The sequence below is a fragment of the Lagopus leucura genome, unplaced genomic scaffold (assembly GCF_019238085.1).
Source record: "Lagopus leucura isolate 7727_CA_CO unplaced genomic scaffold, USGS_WTPT01 Super-Scaffold_73, whole genome shotgun sequence".
Classification (NCBI taxonomy): domain Eukaryota; kingdom Metazoa; phylum Chordata; class Aves; order Galliformes; family Phasianidae; genus Lagopus; species Lagopus leucura.
The window spans coordinates 42649347-42667141 of NW_024962252.1; the positions used below are offsets into that span (position 1 = coordinate 42649347).

Sequence of the window (17795 nt, forward strand, 5' to 3'; positions counted from 1 at the left end):
GACAACTGCTGCAGAGCCCACTTGTTCCTTTCTGCAGAAGCACTTCACCTCTATTCAAAATGTGTATTTGCTGTAAGGCTTCCATCCTTATTCAAGTTGTTATTCCATCTTCATTATATAGTTGAACAACAGAAGGTATATATGACCACTGTCAGTGTCGTATAGGACAAGTTGACGTTACAGTAATCAAATGATTTCACTGAGCATCTGATTTAGTGTAAGAAGTTCAACTGCAACTGAAGAGCTGTAGCTACAGAGGTTTGAGAGAAGCTTCAGAGTAAGATGTCCCAGTAAAGTGATAAACTACAGTAAGCTTGCTTATTGAGACACTGAGTGAGAGAAATGCCTTTATGATACTAGAAGCGTATTAAATTCAACAGCTTTATTTTCTTAAAGGCATAGTCTGGCCTCTTCTAAAAGTAGCTGAGTTTATGCTGACACAACTGACTCCTCACCTTCCTTTTTCCATGAAGGACCAGTTAGTTACAGGTTACAGGCACTACAGTGAAATACCAGTTAATTTTAATATCAGGAACTACTGTATTAAAACAAGCATTAAGGTATTTCACCTAAGCATTAAAAAAAAAAATAATAATACAATGCAGCTCAAATTATGCTCTGGAATAAGGAATTAAATAGGAATGCAGTTACAAGTATAAAGCATTTTGGTGTTTTGAATAACATGGGTGAAAAGGGTGCAGAGACAGTTTGAAAAACTTCACCCAGGCTTACATGTGATACTAAGAGTCTGAGCTGACACAGTGTATATGTTGCAGCATTGTCAGTTTTCACTTTTCAACTCCCAAGTAACTTGAAAGCGTCCAGAGAATGTAAGATTCAAACACTGTAAGAACCATATTCTAGCCCCATGTTCAGAAGCAGTATGAGACAGCAAAAGTAATTACACAGTTTCATCCAAATTTATTTAAGGTAACAACATATTTCAAATTACTGCAAGCCTTTACTAATCCTTTCATTACCATTTCATGATTGAGTGACATGTCATACTTCCGCGCTAAATGTCAGTATGTTACAATAAAAGCTTAGAAAAGAATTAGCAACAAGAAGTAACAGTATAAACATCACAGTAACAGATAATCATGACATCATCTAAGTGCTCTAGGGTACCTCCCGAGCAGACAGCTCAAGTCTCAGGTCATAGCAAGTAAAGGAAAAATATAAATAATGCAGCTTACATACTTCAATTACAAAGCAGCAAGCACAAAAGCATTTAATTTTTCATAACTGCACAAAACTATACAGTATTTTAATCAAACAGATCTAATGCTTTACCTTTTGTCTAAAACTACTTTCTAGGCTGAACTTTATCTCTGGTAATGGACAGCAAAGTACCCAAATCAAAATGTAGAGCCTCGAGTATCTTAAAGATTTTTTGTTAATGCAAGCCTCCCCTAATTACTGCATTCAGTGCTGCTGCTGCTTCTATTTGAATCATTATGCCACAAAAATTCCTCTGACATGTTAACGGTGTTCAACCACTCAGCTCCTTACTTGTGCTTGTAACTTAGCCAAGAAAGTGGCACAAAACCAGCAATAAATTAAAACAGAGCTATTCCACTTAAACTACCTTTAAAAAAAAAATAATAAAATAAAAAATAGATGCATATTGTAAACAGGTGTCTTAAAAACATGCTTCTGAGCATCTGCTACCAGAATATTTTTTTCCCCCAGTTCTGTCTGCAATGGGACGACATCAGACACACAGGAAGATGTCAGCCTCTCCACAATTTCAGGTGCAAGTTTCCCCATTTAACATTTGTGCTAAAGGTACTGTGCTGCCCTTAGTACAAGGCCAGGCTTCTAGTGCCAAAATGATGCAACGCCCTGTAAATACTAACATACAATTTTGCATCTAACAATGCTAACTCAAGATTACTTTGGAATCAAGGCAACATGGATTATCAAAGGCAGCCCCTCCTTCCCTTGCAAAGCCTGATATAATACTATTTTGTTACATTAATTAACATTTGCACTTCATTTCCCCCAGAGAACTATTTAGTACAATTGAGGGTGGGAAGAAAGACATACTTCCAAAAGGCCTTGATCTTCTAATGCTCCCAAAGCACTAGATCTAGGAATAATCCTATGAAAACGATCATCGTAGCAATTCTCACTGAGCTCAGCCAGAAAGAGCCATTTAGTGAAGTGACAAAAAGACATGATTCAAGGTGATCATGCAGAGTAAAGCAGGGTATATGCTACACAGATAGCACACGCACACATATTTACAACTACACTATAATCCTGAATACTGTTTGTTTCAAAAAACGTGGTGAACCTAACACCATCTTCCCTGGAGAGCAGTACAGCTCCCTTAGTCAAAGTCACGATTTGTAAGAACCAGCGGAGCAACCAGAGTCCACACATACAACACAATGCCAATCCAGCTGGAAGATATCTTCACCCACACAGACGGCCATTTGCTGGTCATTGTCTCATAAGTGGCATCCGGACTGTTGAAAGAATTAAAAAGATGATTTGCAATTTTTGTTGTAATATGGCGACCATGTAGTAAGCTACTATTCAACATTTGCACAGTCAATTATTTTAATGTCAGCTTAACACCTCAAAGGATGCCTCCTCTTTACTTCCTCCAATTAGCCCACACCAATCTGTATGAAAATACCATTTGCAAATTGTGGAAAACAACAGTAGCCCAAAAAGTACTGAGTAAGAGAATCTGTCAAGAGCAGAAATAACTACTAAAAATATCTGCTTGACTTGGATAGCATTTATGCTACTGGTAATTCATTTTACCTTGTGAAAAGACACACCCTAGGAGAATTAATCTTGATATCACATTCATTTAAGCAGAGCCATGAATCAAACCAAGAACAAGACAATCCATTGGAAGTTATTTTAGAAGAAAACACCTTTCTAGTTTTGTTATTTTCATACAAGCAGTTCATCAACAAATTATTAAAGATCTTTAATTTGTTTTAAATTCTGACTAGTATCTGCTTAAGCTGTTAACATTACATTTGTAAATGTTATACAACTACAATTCATTCACACGGGACAAACACTACACTTCTCAAGGGAAGCCCCATTCAGAGCCACATTCCTTCTAGTACATTAGCTGTGCCTGTCTGACCAGCTAAATGCACATCTTGCACGCAGACTGTTGGCGTACTGTACTATGAAATGCGGATACCTGTACCAGTTGGTAAGTGTCATCATGATATACAGCGATGCCAGGAAAAGCATAAAATGGAAGAAGGAATAGCTGTAAGTAACTCCATCCCTTTCGTTATCTATGGCACGGTGAACATCATCTCCATCATCAAGGGAGCCGTCGTTCCTGGGCATTCCATCCTCTATCAGAGTTGATTCATCACTGGTCAGCATCAGCTTGTTAACTTGGCTGTTATTGGATGTTCGGATGCTGTATTTGACAGGGAAGGATGCAGTATCATTACCCAAATGAATATAATTTATCAGCTGACAATCAGAAGTAATACAAGTCAATGGGATATATATATTTTTTCAAAGCAATCTTACCTTGAGTAGAGAACACACAGCAAAAACAAAATCAGTCCTACAATTCCTTGCGCATCCCACCACTGCACTACTTGACCTTGGGTTGGAATGGTGGTGGTATTATAACCAATGATGCTCAGCAAACTTGGGTTACAGCGCCTATCTGTGAGGGAAATTACATTAAAACTGACATAAAAACTGAACAAGTACTTAAAAGTGCATTTCCATGCAGAACATTGAGTAAGAGCAAAAAACATCGTGACCATTAAAGTTTTGAAGCATAAAAACTTGAATTTTAGTCTACAGAGTCTCTATAACAGGCCAATGACAGTACAAAATCTTATATAACTTATAAAGGATTTCAAATCCTTTACCTGCCCTGAGATACCTATCAAGTGCTTTACTTATGCCATCTCATACAACCAGAAGCAACAAAGTAAAAGTTTCCTGCATATTAAATCAAATTAATTCTACTGCTAGAAACCAAGTATGCCAACCATATTGTATACAGATAGGTATCAGTCATCTCAGAGTTAAAAAGAATGCTATAAAATTAGTTTCTTATACCAACAGTTCCCAACTTCAGCATCCACACACAACACATAGATGTAACAGCAGAAAGCAGACTACTTTTCCATAATTACTTTAGTAGTTACGTTTACTCAGATCTCTGCCTTTACACAGGAGCACAGAAGATTGCCTACAATTAAGATTAAAGGCTACTTCCATGCCAAAGACAATTTAAAGCACTGAAATCAACATTTGGCAGTTTATTTTCATCAATGAAATTGATGAACTTTTTTTTTTTTTAAAAAAAAGACATCTGGTTGTTTTCAGGCAAGAAGTGTTACATTACTACATTGAAATAATTCCTCCATTAGGAAAAATATCATCAATAACATTTCAATACCAACCACGAAACTTCAAACCTGGCATGGAGATATCTTTCAAAGAACAATTTCTTTAGTGTTATTGCAGGAAATCAGAGCCGTGGGAGAAACTTGTGGCTGCACACATTACAGTACCTCATTCCAGTGCTGCTTTGCAAATAGGTGAAGATAGAATTTATAGCTGAACCTTTCACCTAAAAAGCCACACACTGCTGCTACAGTTACCTGGTTCATTGGTCATAGCTGACCAAGTCAAATACATCGTGTAGATGGTAATCACAGAAGACTGCAGCAAACCAGATCTTGGCTGAGATTCCTGCATGAAGTAGCCATGAAACAGCAGTTAGGCAACTCAAAAGTCTCAAGCGTGATTATATCATGGGTTTCTGATAATGAAAAAAACAGAAAACTAAGAAAATAACAAAACTATACCTGAATCCTTGGCAGAATAGACATTACAGAGGCACCGATACACAGCAGCATATTAACACTGATGAATGTCTTGTTTTCAGAACAACCTTCTGGATGAGTGTAATAAACGTAAAACAAGACAATAGCTACTAGAGACAGAAGGTAATTGACAGCTGTAGCTGACAGCAGAGCTGTGAAGAAAGAGAAACAGAGTTTAAGTGCTTAGTAATACAGCATATTAAAACTGAAATAATCTTGTAAATTATCCAAAACTTGATTATTATAAACAAAATCTCAAAATTACTTTGAGACCTTTTCTGTCATGCTTTGTCCCCCCGGCTTCTTTTGAGGAGAGGGAGTGAGAGGGCAGCATGGTAGTTTCAGGATGAAACAGTCCCTATACCCTAAAAGAATGACCACTAGGCAGGCATAAGGAAAAGCTCACTGAACTTGTACTCAGTATGAAATCAGTTTATTTTTAATCAGTGCTAAGGTGTAACAAAACCTGTGCTTGTGGATGGAAAAAAAAAAAAACCAAAAAAAAACAAAAACCTAAGAGCATAACCTATAACTGCCTCTTCTCTGATACGGTATACTGACTTCCTGTGCCTAGGGAGCAGATATCATCACTCAGCAGCAGTTCCCTCTTCTCCTGCTCAGAGTCCCCATACTCCATTTTTAACTCAGTATCAGAAGAACACTGTGACAACCGAGTAGAATCACACTACAACAAAATGATACATAATACACAAAGTAGCTCTTGTGCTTTCTGGTTGAAATACATTACTCAGGTGAATAATGTATCCAACATAATATACAATGAAATGTAAAAGTTCTTGTTGCAATACAATACCTGCATACCAGCATCTTGAGTTTCCTTCCTCCATTTTTTCAACCCAAGACTCATTCCAGGAGTGAGCAAAGTCAATTAGCAAGACCAGCTGAATTAGAATAAAGCAGAATGCTCCAGACATACCTACATAAAACCACACTATAAAGAAAAATAAAAGCAGTTCAGGGCCACTGATAATTTACCACCTCGTCTTAAAACATAAAGGTTATGCACCCACAAAAACTGTAAGCTCTCAGTACACATTTAAATTAGTTTTAAAACCACTACCACTGCATCATAATCCAATAGAAGACAACGTTCTCTTACCAGTAGTAAAAGGTCCCTCTGGAATGAAGAAAGCTCCAACGCTAATTGCAAGTGCTGTTGCAAATTTAAAGAACCAGAATCTAAAGAATTAAAGGGGAAAAAAAAAGGGTAAGAAAAAGTCTGGCAACTACTGCAGTCCTATCTGCTTCAGAAGACCTCAAAGCAACACAAAACACACATTCTCAGAGGGTTCGGTGGCTGTTTTGTTGTGTTGGTTTAAAAATATATAAATATAAATATATATATTCATTCATTCATTATTTCTTTAGAAGATAAAATTCTTATTCTATCTACCCAAGATTGTCATTTCCTCCAGTAAATGATGCTAAACCATGCTAGATTCACAGAGTTCAACACTAATTTTCCCATAGATATCTCCCTGATGTATGAAGCCAGGATGGAATGTAACTGTGAGATACATGCTCAAGGATGAGCAGAACAGATCAGATGTCACAGAAAGGAGACAGGGAAATATTTTCCATCACACCTTTAACATCCTGTAGTGAACTTAAAAAAAAAAAAAAAAAAAAAAAATCACACCAAACATAAGATGCAGACTTTTTTTCCTTATCAGAATGGCATGGAGCTCCAAATATAGGCATGATAGCATCTACAGTACTTCAGAACTGAATATAGCACAAAGACATGTACCACACTCCCACATTTTAAACAGCTGCATGGTCTTCACATTTTCCATCCCTTCCTATCTTTTCTTAAACTTCAGTCACCACTACTTGATCATAACAAGCAAAAGGTGAGATTAAATTTCTTCGGATGAGCACTCAGAGAAGTTCAGCTGGGCAGAGAGAAGCTAAGAAAGATGGAAGAAGTGCAGAATATGGGAAAACATGAATTCACTGGGATATTTAAAAAAGTATGTATGAAAGCTGAACTAACTCTGAAAATTTATTGTAAAATGCATAACCCACTTAAAGTAGTTTTTAAATTCACATGGACATTTAAATGTCATTACAAAAACAGTTTCAATTTTGCATGAAGTTCCCTTCTAATTCCATGCATTTTTAAGGGCTCTTGACACTTCATCCACACACAGTTTGTATGACAGCTAAAAATAATACTTCTCTTAAAAAACACCTACAGTTGCTATTCTGTGCGAGTGAGTAACAATCCTCTGAATACATTATAACCGTGTTTGTTGCTTTCCTGGCAAGAAAATGGCAAGCCATTTTGACTGCTGTTAGAAAAGCAAAGAAAATGAACGCTGGCACTAGATCCTCTCTACTAGGTTTGACTTGTAAGCAAGCGTGAAAAAGTGAGTACATAGATGTGGGAAAAGGTAATATTCTGAAATATTGCAAATCACTAACAGAAAGATTACACTGCAAAGTATTACTGAACATGAATACAACTTAAAAAAAAATCAAAACCCAAAGTTACATAAAGCTATCTGTAAGGTGTATTATTGAAGCAGCTACCTGTTATAGAAGTGTTGGCAGTGGCATCATCACATATTTTACCAGTAACAGTTAAAGAACATAATTTTGTCTTTTATTCTAGTGCTGACACTACATTGGCACAGAACAATAAGCTTCTGTGGGTTGTATAAGTAGTACCAAAAACTTCTATCAGATACTGCAATCCCAGACAGGCATATCTGGCATTTGGTGTCTTCCAAGACACCAAACAGCTAAGAAGAATCTTCCTACTGAAGACCACTACGCCACATATACTGTCTTTCATTACAACAAAACAAAATCCCTCAAAGCATTCACAGTGTAGCTGATCTACTTTCATTTGCTTTTTAAAAGTATGTTTTAACAGAGTTTTCTGTGAATACTGGAAGATGTAGAGGACACTTGTAAGCAAACCAAGGGGGAGAAAGACTGAACTGAGTCATTGCTTCTAATGCATTCTTAACTACACTATATGCAGACTTTTCTTTACACCTGAATAAAGAACTACAGCCATATTCTTCTCAGTATCATTTTCTTTTCATCTACAAATTTAAAAAGTTACATTAAAGTTATACCTAACATGGAAAAAAAAAAAAAGAACTGCTTGAGACCATTTGCAAGCTAAAATTCCAGTACTATCCTCAGCCTGATCAGAAGAGAAGATAGCAGGGAGGCAAACGTTCTTACACATCTATAACAACTATATTTAAAGTCAACAACAGACATCAAAGTTTCCACTTAATTCCTAGAGAACAGATGAGGCTTTAAAATCTTTCTATATATGAAAAACATCCCAGTACTAGAATGGTACCATTATTCATTCTTGAATTTCATCTTCTGTGGACAAAAGAAGAATCTCTACTCTTGGGAAATGTATAAACAGATTACCCAGTCTCATAGCTAGAGCTCTAAAAACTGACAGCTACGTGCATCTTCTTCTTTCACAAAAATTAATCTGCTCTGAGAACTCTACTAACTTTGGATGCCCTCTTCTGCAATAACACTCCTTTAACTACTAAGAAATTCTTTTGCTGGTGGATCAGTACATTCGACCAGCATGCTTGGCTGCAGGCTACATTTCCACAGTAGCTACATCTCACAATAAACTTCCCATGAAGTCCACAGTCAAGTGCCCATCTCAGTTCTCATTTCTGTATCTTACCCATTGTGCACCGCTGCTCTTGGATCATTGCTGCTCTTCACTTTGATCATCAACAAGGAGAAGAGAAGAAAGAACATTGCCATACCAAAGCACACACGGTACACTGCTTTGTAACCAACTAACACGTCGCAATTCACATGGCCATGAACACCAGGAATAGTTGTTCCCATCCCTCCGTCGCAAAATCCAGGAATCTGTGACAGATACAAGATAGTTCAGTGACCTTTAAAAGCCCCCTTTAAAAGCCCCCTGTGAGTAAATAGGTGGTAGCAAGTTGCATAATCTAACAATATTAATGAATAGTGTATTAAGAACTACAAACTTAGCTAAGAAAATAAGATACTGCAGGGCTGTACAGCTGTATGGTTAAAGCTGAAACCAGGATATTAAATACATTCAAGGGGAATGAAATAACATGAATGAAATGAAATATTTTGAAATGAACATCTACAGACAACATCTGGGGACAAGGGGTAGAAAATGAAAAGCATGTCCAGCAGAAATTACTATTTACCACAAAAAATGAAAAGAATAAAACAATAAAATGAAGACTAACAGAACCGCAGCGTGCAATCGAAGTTCAGCAAAAGCTATCAACTCCCCAGTAATTCAAAATTGAAATTATCCTTCCATTAAGTTCATGCACTATCTTCATAGAAGTAAGACTGTAAAAACCCCTAAGAACTTCTTACTACCCTTTGTAAAAAATATTCCTGCTGTACATTTGCAGTTAAAATAAAATTTTAGCTAGAGCAACACAAACTAGAAATCTTTGACTGTGTTCATTTCTCATTAATATCCTTATTAGCAGCAATCAAAATCAATTAAGAACTACAAATACCTTGGTAATATGCAAAAAACAAACAAACAAAAAAATCACTACAAATATAAGTTATAATTTCCTGTTTAAGACTTTTCTTATCCAAGCAATTAAAGTGCAACTTTCCTTCTAAACAGTGCTATTTATGTACTCAATGGTTCTTTCACAAGTCCTTTGTTTACTTGACCTGTAATCAAATTAGTAGTGAGTGTTAAGTACACGTGGCAAAACAATGATACATTTCTAAGCAAAATCGACGCTCTGAGGATATCATATACAATTACTTTCTGACATTTGTTCTACCAAACATGTCAGTAAAGAAGTAACCTGACCTTCTTCAGCTGCTCTTCCATTCCTGGAATTAACATCACACAGGCCACGCTCACGCCGAGAAGCAAGAAGAAGGCATAGATCAGCCTAGTGATGGTGGAGTTGTTTCCACTGGGGCAGCACCTGCAGAGCAGGCAGGGGGCACTTCCACACAAACATGGTATCTGATGGAGATAAGAAAGGTAAAACAAACTCTTTAAAGAGCTTTGCACTCCTAGCTTTCAGTCAGGCTGTGCAGATTATCAGAAGTTATGATGGAAAATCACTCGATATTAATGCAGGCTAAGTAGATGCAACATGTTACAGAGCCTCCAAACAAGTCCTGGTGGTGCTTCCTAACGCACAATTGTACAGTGAAATTACTTTATGCCAAAAATAATCATTTATCTATTCAGCCTGGATTCATGCTTAATTGTCCTCTTGAAATGTGTTACCTTTTTTTTCATCTAATTAAGATTTGGGGATGGTTTTAGCCTAGCAAAAACATCCTCCCTTGCACAGCTGCAGAGAGAAAAAACATACAGCCCATAGAAAAAAAATGTAAACATAAGTGCCATCCAGGTATGCCTTCAGCATTTACAGTTGGGCTGCAATCCTTACTGAGGCCATAACATCATTTCAGCTCCCCCCCCTCCCCCCTCCAAAAGAAACCCAACAAAACAGGTAAAATAGCCTAAAGCTTAGGCTGTTATTTATTGCATTTCTAGCAGCTATTCCCATCTGGGTATCATGTAATTCTGTTAGTTGCAATGTAACAAAAGTTAGTAACAGCACAAATAGTACAAAGACACAATATGCATTATCAGCTCCACCAAATATCAACAACAGAAACAGGAAGAAATGTGCAATAGTTGTAAATACTATCAAAGAATCAAAGACAAATTACTTGCATTCAGCAAGTTTTGTTCTTAAGCAAAGCACTACGGGAAGAAGGGCACAGATTCACAAAAACAAACAAAAAAAACTACCCTGTACTCCTTAGCAATGCTCAGCCACTTGTTGAGAGGCAGTTTGGGAAGCAAAAGAAGGGTGAGGGTCCACAAGTAAATGCAAGTCAGAAAAGGGAAGATTAAAATATTTTGCAGTTCATTCCCCCATTTACAAACAGATCATTTTATGTAAAAATAATAATAATAATAATAATAATAATAATAAAAGCATGGGAAACCCCAGTAGTAGTTACAGCTAAGTTTTGGAGACCACATATTATTCAGTTCAATAAAATTTACCAATGTAAGATTCTAGCGTGTCCCCTGCTACAGTTGCCTTCATTACACAAGACCTGCTCTGACTATACTACAGCAGAGCACAGAACCTCTTACAAAAGCACTGAACTGTGGCAAAACACACCTCTGCTTGTGCTTAAAAAAAATAAAAAATAATTTAAAAAAAAAGGCATTAATTATCACTCAAGGGACACCCAGACACAGGCACATGACCAGTACACATCAGTCAGCCAGGATGATGAGCATATGTCAGAGTTCTTAATGCTTAGTCATATGGCAAACAAAACACCAGTGGTCTGCCCTCCTGGAAGGTGCCAGCACACCAGCAGGCAGCCAGACAATTCCTGGCAGTCCCTTGGGAAAAAGATTCTGATTTTCTGTCCTGGCAGTTTTAACCAGACCCACATCTTGGGTCTTCTAAATAATTCCCTTATATTCATTTTCCACATGCTCTTGTTCAACGATGGAAGAGCCAAAAATATTCACTCTACTATGCTACAGAATTGTTTCTAAATTGACAAACATCATTAATTTTGCCTTGTTATAAAAAGCAAAAGTAGGCCATTCTCATAACTAATCCAGTATGTAAAAGACTGCATATCACTCTGACTTCCTCCTCTTCAACACAGTATCACTGCAACACAATGTAAATGAAGATGCTGACTGCAAGCAACTACATTAGGAGTATCTATGCTAAGTCGCCAGGAAACAAATGTCAAGTATTTGCTTAGGGCTCATCAGGACTTTATAGAGTACTACTGCGTATATGGTATTTCCTCACCACAAATAACCTCTCTAGTGAAAAATATTCCTATTCTCTACACAAAACATTACTTTCTTCAGCTAATTGTGTATTTTCTTTAACTAGTTCTGTCTGTATTAATATTTTTTAAATATATTCTTGACTAAAAGCTTGAATTTGCCAGAGCTGGACACAAGCTTAGGTTCAGTTGCTGCAGAAAACTTGGTGCAAGGACTGTCAGGCATAAACTTCTCTAAATTATCACTGTTAAATTGTTTATTAAATGCTAAGTATATGAAGCAGCTTCCTCCCAAGTGTTAGAAAGGGAACACACAAGAGTGCATGTAACTTAATGTTCCTATGGACTTACAGGAGCTGAAAGAAATATCACTACATCCACCTCACTTAGTAAAAACGTGCTTCAACTGAGACAATATTGCCCACTTGACTTTAACTGTCTGAGTAACAACATCAGCTTTTTAAACACCTTGCCCCTGAACAACTCATTCTCACAAGCAGTAATGATCAAGCACATCTCTGAACAAGAGAAATCTCCTGATACTATTAATGCACATCACCTACTTCTACAGAAAGCCAGATTACAGTCCAAGACTCTCTTTCTTCTGAGGAGATTATACGTATTACTTTATTGGAATTGTATGTGCTGTTATTAAAAACATTCCTAACAAGTAGTAGATTCCAAACAGAACAGGGAACAAGAAGCAATCTGCCCACAGAATTCAGTTTACCAGCTGAAAAGACAGTTTCTGCTGATTTCTTTCCTCCTATATTCAGAGCTCTCCTCCTAAAAAATACCACAGCACAAACAGCAAGATACGACTGCACAGAACAAAGCTTAAAAGTATATTCTCAAGTGAAGTGCAGCTTACTCACAGGTGCAACTTCAGAAAGTGCTGCAATACAAACTAGACACAACAGAGAAAAAGCATCAGGACTGACTGACGGTTCTAGGCCAGTGGGATCAGAAGCCTTTTGGTGAGATGACAGTGGTATTTAAGGCTTCTCTTACTCCCAGTTCATCCTTGCTTTTGAAGACTGACTATGCAGCACAGCACCACAGTACCACACCACGCAGTCAGAACAAGTAACCATGCAAAACAATCCCAAAGAAATAAAAGATGCCCAAGTCAGTTACTCAGAAGAGCTTGCACAGCACAACACCTGGCCCTGCAAAGCAGCATGAGCAGCATTGTCTCCCCAGCCAGAAGAGGAGCAGCCATCCTGGCTGGCACATTCTGCACCAGCAAACTCCATGACATCTGTCTCTTCTGAAACCCCCTTCCATATCCCTCTCCTCTTTCAAAGCCACGAACTCTTTATACGTTAGCATTCTTAGTGACTGGGGACACATACAGACTCCAGCTGTACAAAGTGCTGCACAGAATTAAGCACTGATTAACTGTGTTTTTAACTGTGTAACGAAAATCAATACTATAAAGCCACCAGGAAAAAAAAAAGAAAAAAAAAAAGGATTTGTTTCAGGCACTTTAAAGGATGGGATCTGCCCACAGTAGATCTAACTTAGTCAAGATTCCATTACTATGCAAGTCATTGCACTTAAAAGACCATTAGATGATCTTGAAAACATTTCTCTCAGCAGAAATTAACATTCAGAACCAATAACAAATACACAGGATTCTTCACACACTACACACACCAATTACCAGGAAAGGCTGTTTATTCACTTGAAAATGCAACACGTATTAACTCAAATATTTTCATTAAACCAGTTATGGCATCGCTTAGTATTTGACACCAATTAAAAACGTTAAAGTAACTATATTCAGCTAATAATTAAAACCTACCTGGCTTAATTCATTAAGTGGTGTTTAAAATGTTACTTAAAGCAAAATGAACACTAGCAACATCTCTTCAGCAAAATATTATCAGTGTTCCAGCAGCTTATTTACATGTATATCAGCACAGCAGCTTATTTCATACCCATTAATTTACTGTCTCTGTGATCATTTAACTGAATTTGGACAGGAGATTAAGGAATTAAGTTATCACCACTCTACACATCACTCCAGCAGAAAAAAGAAAAAAAAAAAAAAAACTTCATATGCTTTGATAAACTATAGCACAAACATAGGAACTTGAATCTACATGAGGCTTTGTTTGACCATTAAGTTAGCTGTATGAGTTTCTGTTTAAATGTGCACAACTTCATTTTTCTGAAGAAAGTAGAGTCTCCTTGGTATGAAAAATTCAGATTTTCGCAATCCCACTGACATTTTTGTCCCAAATGTACAGATTCATAACACATGAGTGTGAACATTTGCACAAAGCCTGGATTTAGAAAGATGGATCACTTAAAGACAAGACAGCAATACCTCAAGTTGGAAGAAAATGGTCGTGAAGGATCTTTACAGACTTTTGTGTTTCCCTACACTGCTAACAGTTTTAAGCCCACCCTCAACTATTGTTTCCAAGCAGTTAGAAGAAGCACTGAGCAACACTCAGCGCGGCAGTGACATCATCACAGCCTGCTGAACAACAAGACAAAGATGCCTTGACAAGACAAAGATGCTATAAAGGGCGGAGCTGCCCAAGACAAAGCCGTAAGAAAGACAAGCTAAATACAATCACCAAGAGTAGAGAAACGCTCAAGTTCTGTTTTCTCCCAAAGCAGAGCAAACTTCATCAACACTGAATGAGATTTTGACTGCTTTAGAGGGCAAGGAGTGCGGGGGTGAGGGGTGTGGGCAGGAGGATTGTTAGCAGACCCATAACGCCTTCTGCACAACACGGGCTGTGAAACCAGCAGAGAGCATGCGGCCTGCCTGGGTACCAAGCTCCCCTACGCCCCGTGCATCTTGGCGGGGGAGCCCGGAGAAGCCCGAGAAGGGGCCCAGGGTCGGGGGCGAAAAGCTGCCCAGGACAGGGGGGGGCGAGTGGCGGCGGCCGCCCACAGAAGGTCGGTGGGCAGCAGAGAGGTCACAACCTCCCAAGACTGGTGACGCGGAGAGGCACTGCCCCGCCTGGGAGACAAAGGCTCCGGGAGGCGGGGGCCGCTGCGGGCCTGCAACAGGAGAGAAAGACGGATAAGAGGACAGGAAGAGAAAGCCACCCCGACGCTTGGCCCACCTTACCCAGCTCGCCATGGAGCAGAGGCCCAGGACGCCGCCCATGGCTGGCGGCGGACTCGCACTCCGGCTCCGCCAAGATGGACGCGCACTTCCAGCTGCGCTGTTTACTCTTCGCCGCAGCACTTCCGGCAGCTCGGGAGGCCGTGCAGCGTCACTTCCGGCGGGCGGCAGCAGGCGGGGCGGTGGCGGAAGTTGAGCGCGACACGTGCGGCTGTTTTTCACCCTTGCTGTCGGCTGTCCAGCCGTGCTGCGGGTTGAGCCGTGCCGTTGTGCGGAGCGGACGTTGGGGTTGGTGAGATAGCCTGAGTGCGGTGGGGCCGGGTGTGCCCTGCCGAAGCCCAGCTGTGGCTCCGCAGTGCCCTGCGCTGCCACCTCACCCAGGGTTAGCGAGTGCTTGGTGTTGGGAATGAAATGGCTGCAGGGATGCAGGGTGACATCTCAAATGCATCCACTGAGCAGGGTGGCGATAGCGGGTAGGCTGCAACTCGTTGTAACGTTTCTGCTCTGCAGTGCAATTCCACGGTTGCAAACCTAATTTAAGCCACTCTCACAACAAGCCTCAGATCTCTGTACAAAGATCAGTGAAAGTCACTGTTATGTGCTAAACTGTGGTGCATGCCATGGGTGAGTGCTAGTCGTGTCCCCACAGGCCAACCTCTGACTTTATCCACAGGCAAGGACAGTTAGCTTTACCATGTGACCATCACATTTTATGTTACTTCCTCAAATGCATTCAACTTTTGCTTCTTTCTTCCTTCCTTCCCTATACATACCTAAACCTGGGTATACTTGAAAGCAGAGATGTAGTCCAGAGTTGGTAAGTTAAGCCCCCTACGTAGCAGTTGCTAGTGCTTGGTTTGTTGTTTTCAAGCATATTTATTAATTATTTAAATGAGTTAGAGCTGGGCATACATAGTCAGTGTCTCACATACCTGAATTATATTTCCAGGTAGGCTATGTTGCATGACTCCGTAAGATTTTCATCATACTAAATTTATTAGTGACTGTATTACATAATTTCACTAGTACTAATAAGAACTTCAGAAACAAAAATGATTTATAAAATAGTGGGACTATCAGGAAATAGAAAATGTAAATTTTAACAGTATAGGAAATATTAGTTACTTCGTCCGCAAAAATATGACCATCTAATTTGTCCAATGTGTTTTAATATCCAGACATCTCTCTTCTACTTCCTCTACCCAAGCAGCATAGGGGAATTGGGAACAGGGGCTGTTGTCAGTCCCTAACACTTCATCTCTGCCCTGCTCTAGCAGGGGGTCCCTTCCCACAGGATTCTGTCCTTCCTGAACTAATCCCGCATGAATTCTCATGGGCTGTGGCTCTCCAAGTACAACTCCGACATGGCTCTGTACCATGAGGACCATCCTTCAACATCTGCTCTAGCACAGGGCCATATCAGCAGCAGCTCCCCCAGACCTCCTGCTCGTTGCCTCTTGTCCTGTTGACAGGCACCACAGAAAACAGCCTGGCTCCATCCTGTTGATACCCTCCATTACCATATTTGTACACATTAATAAGATCATCTCTCAGTTTTCTCCAGCTCTATCAAACTTTCCTCATAGGAGGGATGCTTCAGCCTTTTATTAATCTCTGCCACAACCAGCATTGCTCATGGTTCCGCTATGGCCAGTGGTGCTTCCCTTTTGAAGCTGGCTGGAGTCGCTCTGATCTGACATGGGGCAGCCACCAGGCTCTACTCATAGAAGCCACTCCTGCAGTCCCCTGCTACCAAAACCTTGCCATGTAAGTCTAATAAAGCATCATTATTATTATTTTCCTTCCTCCCTTCCTCCCTTCCTTCCTAACATATTCCTGCAGTCCATATTCTTTCTCATTGTAAAAACCCCTGACAGCCCAGTTTCTACACAGACCAACCTTATGTCTTTTATTTCAAAATATTAAATCACATAATTGTTCTCGGATTACTTCATTATTTCTGTTATCTTATTTGTAGTATCTACTGTGAAAAAACATTGAAGCATTATGTGCATAGTGAACCAAGTCCTCCTTCATCACAGACTTTTTCCAAGAAATGGTGTGAAAACAATCTGCTATAGGGATTTGTCTTCTGGAATTTATCTTCAAGTGAAATGCAGCTTGTCTGGCAGCTATTAATCATACTGTGAAATCTTGGTTGTGTAGAAACTAGTAATTTATCAAAATTGTTCTTCAGGAATTTGAACAGCTCTATTTTGGCTGTTCTTATGGCTGCTATGGAAATACCTAGAATTCTTTTTACCTTCAGCAATGATGATAAGTACTTCCTTTTGTGCTGGAGTTTAAGTATTTGCTATCATTCCATATGCCAAAGCTCTCTTGCAGCATTTCTGTGTTTTAGTCATTTCTTTATTGTAGTATTTGCACTTCATTTGATTTGAAGTGGGATAGAATCCATCATTCTCAGAAATCGCTTTCCAGTGTGATCTGTTTCCCTATGAACTTCTCGAGCTTGTATAGATACAAGAACCATAGCACCCCATTATTTAAGTAGCTCTCTGAAAATGTTTAGACAGGACTCAAATGGTTTGTCACTTTTTTCCCCCCCTTTTCTCTCTCTCTCTTTTTTTTTTTTTTTTTTTTTTTTTTACAGCTTTCTATCAGGTGCATTTTGGAAAATGAGTTTGGAATTTTCCAAACCAGAAACCACCAATCTATCCCATGGTCTCCATCAACTCCTTCAGTAAACACCAGCTATGTGGAGTCTAAAGCTACATTGTAGGGAGTGTATATGTCCACAAACACTTCATCCTGCAGCAGAAAAGCCTTTTTATAAACCTTTTTGTAGATACAAATAAGCCTTTTTTATAATAGGTTTTTTTTTATTAAAAAAAAATCCTTGCAGAGGAATGCAAGCTATACAGAAGAAGGTACAAGAGATGGGCTTATATTTTAGGTAAGGCTTTTCCAAATTCATAATTTTACTTTAAAGGTATTGAAGATGTAGGGACTCCAAATGCACAGTAACACAAGTGCTGTTTAGGATGGGAGAGAGAAAACTTTATGGA

The 17795-nt window shown here is 39.0% G+C and overlaps 1 protein-coding gene across 1 annotated transcript; it reads right to left on the bottom strand.

Moving 5' to 3' along the window:
* Positions 1-901: 901 nt before the first annotated feature.
* On the bottom strand, positions 902-14897 carry SERINC1 (serine incorporator 1). Its single transcript, XM_042893310.1, has 10 exons — positions 14770-14897; positions 9691-9852; positions 8539-8732; positions 5962-6041; positions 5656-5793; positions 4824-4993; positions 4617-4707; positions 3523-3664; positions 3176-3406; positions 902-2474 (listed from the first exon to the last, which is right to left on the bottom strand). Exons 1-10 carry the CDS (start codon positions 14806-14808, stop codon positions 2336-2338), a joined length of 1386 nt encoding a protein of 461 aa, XP_042749244.1. The 5' UTR covers positions 14809-14897; the 3' UTR covers positions 902-2335.
* Positions 14898-17795: the final 2898 nt, after the last annotated feature.

What these genes read in the sequence shown, in the direction of transcription:
- SERINC1 (XM_042893310.1), bottom strand. Translation starts at nt 14,808, where the DNA reads ATGGGCGGCGTCCTGGGCCTCTGCTCCATGGCGAGCTGG. An exon ending in CTCAAGATGCTGGTATGCAG is followed by an intron (nt 4,994 to 5,655) that starts GTATTGTATTGC and finishes CTTTCTTCACAG; the next exon opens with CTCTGCTGTCAGCTACAGCT. An exon ending in CTATTCTGCCAAGGATTCAG is followed by an intron (nt 4,708 to 4,823) that starts GTATAGTTTTGT and finishes TACTTCATGCAG; the next exon opens with GAATCTCAGCCAAGATCTGG.